The following is a 4487-nucleotide window of genomic DNA, read 5'->3' on the forward strand; positions in this document are numbered from 1 at the left end:
GGAACTACAGGCATGAATCTGGCTCACTCTTGTGTTTTTAAATGTCATCTGAAAAATCCCCAGTTATATCTCAAATTTGTATATCCTCAGAACTATAGATTTACACCCTCTACTCTCTGCATATACCCTCTACTGGGATATGTCTCAACCACTTCAAATGCAACATGTCAGCTGGGGTTGTAGCTTAGGGGTAGATCTCTTGCCTAGCATGAGTAAGGCCCTGGGTTTTATCCCCAGCACCACACACACACACACACACACAAACAATTCAACATGTCTAAAACTGAACTCTTTTTTTGGTAGTACTAGGGTTTAAACTCAGGGCCTTGTGCTTGCTGGTAGGCAAGCATTCTACCACTTGAGTCATGCCTCTAGTCCCTAAACTGAACTCTTTTTTTTGGTGGGACTTGGGTTTAAACTCAGGGCTTTGCACTTGCACAACAGGCGCTCCACCACTTGAGCCAGACCTCCAGTCATTTTACTCTGGTTATTTTGGAGATGGGATCTTGCTAATTGTTTGACTGGGCTGGTCCCAAACCTCCGTCCTCTGGTTCTCAGCTTCCCACGTAGCTAGGATTACAGTCATGAGACACTGGTGCCTGGCTAAACTGAACTCCTGAACCACAGCCCCCCTTCCTATAGTTCTTCTCATAGCACTAATGAGAATTATGTTTCTCCACTCAGTCTGAAACCTATGGAGTTATCCTTGGCTCCTGACCCATAAATCCTTTAGTCAAGATCAGTAAGCCCTGTTGGTCAGTTCTCGCTTCAAAATACAAAGAGCATCTGTCACTTCTTACCAGCTCCATCTCCTTCCTCTGGACCAAATCACTGTCACCACTCATCAGGCCAGCTCCAAAGCCTCCTGAGTGGCTTTGCCACCTGTCTTCCCCCAGTTCCACAGTCTATTCTCCACCCACAACTGCAGTCATGTTTTTACAACATAACTTCAATGATGTCATTGCTTAAAACCCTCCAATGTCTTCCTCTCTCACTCAGAATAAATTCCAAATTTCTTATCATGGCCTGTAAGGCCCCATCAGACTAGCCTGCTACCTGTCTGGCTTCATTCTCCACTGCCTTTCCCTTACCCCTGGTGTGCCAGCCTCCACACTATTCATTAAACAGGCTGGAAACACTCCTGCCACTGGAATTTCTACTTGTCATTGCTTCTGTCTGGAACATTTAAGCAGGTACAAGCCTTATGCCCTTACTTTCTTTAGGTCTCTGCTCAAGTGCCACCTTACCAGAGGACCCTTCTTCCCCAACCAGTCTAAACTAGCACCCCAGTATTCCCGATTCCTTCTGATCCCATGTCTTAATTTCCGTTACCACTGATTAACCATTTGACACAATTTCCATGTTTGCTTTATCTCCCTTTTCATAAATAATAATACTCCATTGGGACCATTGGAGTAGGTGGCCAGCAGCTGGGCAGAAGACATGGTCAACACCATGCCTTCTGGAAGAGCCTGATGTGCATATGACCTCGTCTCTGAACCTCCACTTGCCTGCTGTGTGCCTTTGGACAACTTCACTTAACCTTTCTGAGTTTCAGCTTCCCTCTCTGTAAAATCTACCAGGAGGTTTTTTAGGAGGATCAGAAATTATATACTTAAAGTACCTGAAACATGGTCAGTGCTCAATAAGATAGGGCCTAAAAAAAGCCCTCCAGCCTCTCTAGGCCTGTTTCTAGGAATGTATATGTAGTAGTGTCTCTATTGGCTGATACAAAGAGATAATGCCATAGAAGGACTTATGAATTCCATTCTTCAAAATGCTGTGCCCTGACCCAGAGGTCCCTAGGCATTGCTCCCGACTCCACTCAGTTCCCTCCCAAAGCCCTTCAGAATGTGGCTGCATCTGAGCAGGTCCTCCAAGTTGACTCTCCCCAGCCCTGCTTTGGATCCAGGTAACCCTTGATGTGGGAAGTAGAGATGCTTTCTGGACATATGTAGGCCTCTTTTGACCTTATGATCCATGGCCTCATGGATTCTCCTCTGGCAAAGCACCTATGTTTGAGAGGTGGCCAACGCTGGGCAGGCTAGGTTGGTGACCAAACCTATCAGGTAGGTTTTCCCTAGCTGGTCAGGAAAGGTGACTACAGCGTGGTTTTTTCCTATGTACCACCAGGGGGCACCAGAGGCTGTCCAGCTGTTCCCAAGACTGTCTAGAGGCAGGAAAAGGGGTGGTGCAGGCTGTCCTGCACCAACTTGCTGTGGCCTGGAAGCCAAACCAGGGCCACATTAAGGGACCAAAGGTCAGGATTCCAGGCTTAATGTTCTTTATTGTAAGCATTAGTGAACCCTTGTCCTGTGAACTCAGCCAGTCCTGCCCTCAGATGCCCAAACTGAGGTGGCGAGTGCATCTTTGACTCTTAAGTCAGCTGCCTGTGTCTGGCTCTGTGTCAGACTGTGTCCAATTTACCACATCACAGGTCAGAGAGGGGGTGTGTCAGGCATCAACAGGGTCAAGGCCAGGTCCTTATTCGAGGGACCACTCTCCATCTAGAAGATGCTCAATTGAAGCCTGCTGGTGAGACAGACGGGCTGGGTCTTGGAGACCTGCAGATTCTGTCTGCCAAATGTGTCTCCAGAGCAGAGCTGAGCTGAGCAGCAGCAACCGGCTCTGAAGTTCATCCTCAGGTTCTTGGAGAGTAGCAGGAGTGCCAAGGGCAGGACAGCCTAGGTGGGGCCTCAAAGGGGATAGAGGTGCCAGAGGCTGTGGAAGACAGGTGGGTGGAGAGAAGCATCAGAGAGAATCAGACTTGATTTCACCAGCCAGTTCGTGACTATTGCCTATAGTTCTTGGTGAACCCCTCAGCACTAAAGAGGTAGTCCCTAGGGCCCTGGGTGCACCCTCTCCTCACCATTAGCTCACAGAGATAAGAATTATTAAAGCTAACTGCCCTGAACCAGGCACATCTTGGTGAACCTTCTCAATTGATCAGCAAGGTCCCTCAAGCCTGTGCCCATTTCTCCCTCAGAAAAAGGGACAACCCTTCAGGCCAGCATGGTGGTGGTGGCTGGAGAAGGACCTTCCAGGCCTGTCCTGACCTCAACTGGAAGCGGGGGTCTCCAAGATGGGTCTTCAGCACCTGGTGCACCTCGGGGGGGGGCTCCAAGCCCATCTGCTCTGCCCGATGCCAGCGCTGCATCCGTGTTATCCCTGCCAGTGTGGGAAGAAGACTCAGGGGTCTGGGGGGGGGTTGGCGAGGAGCTCAGGCTAGAGAATTTGGGGTGGGGGATCTTGAACGCTCCACACCCCTCCTCCAGTCTCAGGAGACAGGGCTCCAGTCAGGTACGCACTTGGGTCATTTCTGAGGTATGCAGGTAACAGAAGTGGCTCAGAGAGTGCTCAGTGGCGGGGGGGCGTTCTCACCTGTGCAAGGACCATACCGCCAGGCCAGGTCAAACTGCCTCAGCAGTTCCAGCGCCACTTCCTCCTCGCTGGGGGGTTGGGGCTCCTCCCCTGCAATGACAGCTGTTCCTCAGGCCTGCCCAGGCCTTTGCCCTGCCCCCGCCTCACAGCTGTACCAGTTTCTCAGCTCCCTCCCAGCCCCAGTGCCTCTGACATCCTGCAGCTAGACCTTGGGTCAGAAGCTTCCCCTTCCATCCGCCCTTCCCCCACGTCCTCTCTGATCCCTCAGTGTCCACTCCTCCTGCCGCCCCCACGCTTCAGAGACCTAGCTCTGGTGCCAGCTCCCCCTTGTTGTGCCCAGCGAGCCCCTCCCTCTTCTTCACAACAGGGTAGGAGTCGGTGATGAGCCGCTTCCGGCCCATGGCGGCCACCCAGGCAGGCGGAGAAAGAGACGACTACGGGAAGAAGAGACAGGCTAGCCGGCGCGTGAGACAGCTGCTGAGAGACAGTGAGAGAGAGATGGGCCAGAGAAAGAGAGAGAGAGAGAGAGAGGGCCAGCGGCGGGCAGACAAGATGACCCAGACAAGCAGAGAGAGGAAGTCGCTGGGTTCCAGGGAATGACGCGTGTCCCCCACCCCCACAAGCACGCAAACATCAGAGACCTGAGCGAATGGCAGGCCGCCGTTGCGAGGCGGGGCCCCGACTCTAGCCAATGGCAGGCGGCGAGGGGCGGGGCAGCTGCTGCAGCTGTGCTCTGAAGGAGGCGGGGCTAGGCTGGGGGTGGGGGACGGGAACCTGTCAAGATGCCCCAGACTTCACCATCTCCTCCTGCCCCTCATTGGGCTAAATGGGTCCCCAGGGACGTACAGAGCGTTATCCTCAGCCTCTCACTTCCCGTTTTTCCTTCCTAGGCAAATGTTCTTTTCAGCCTCACTAATCCCCGTGGCCGGTTTGTAAGTCCCCTGTGCCCAACTGGAACCTTTCACTCTGGCCCCTTGGCTGCAAAGCACTGTGGGGGCAGATCTGGAGGTCCAAAGAGAGTTTAGACTAATCCAGCCCTTTTCCTCTCTGCTCGCACCCCACTCTCACCGGCCCCAGGAGAGCTGGCTGCAGAACCCGGGGGGAGG

At 52.8% G+C, this 4487-nt stretch overlaps 1 protein-coding gene across 2 annotated transcripts; it reads right to left on the minus strand.

Moving 5' to 3' along the window:
• Positions 1 to 2267: 2267 nt before the first annotated feature.
• On the minus strand, positions 2268 to 3987 carry Pold4 (DNA polymerase delta 4, accessory subunit). 2 transcript variants are annotated; one of them, XM_020167128.2, is made up of 4 exons: positions 3686 to 3987; positions 3382 to 3471; positions 3057 to 3168; positions 2268 to 2721 (listed from the first exon to the last, which is right to left on the minus strand). In XM_020167128.2, exons 1-4 carry the CDS (start codon positions 3780 to 3782, stop codon positions 2697 to 2699), a joined length of 324 nt encoding a protein of 107 aa, XP_020022717.1. In that variant the 5' UTR covers positions 3783 to 3987; the 3' UTR covers positions 2268 to 2696. The 2 variants fall into 2 exon arrangements, with proteins under 2 accessions (XP_020022717.1, XP_073906152.1); XM_074050051.1 differs by lacking the exon at positions 3057 to 3168.
• Positions 3988 to 4487: the final 500 nt, after the last annotated feature.

Source organism: Castor canadensis, chromosome 1 (genome assembly GCF_047511655.1).
Source record: "Castor canadensis chromosome 1, mCasCan1.hap1v2, whole genome shotgun sequence".
Taxonomy (NCBI): domain Eukaryota; kingdom Metazoa; phylum Chordata; class Mammalia; order Rodentia; family Castoridae; genus Castor; species Castor canadensis.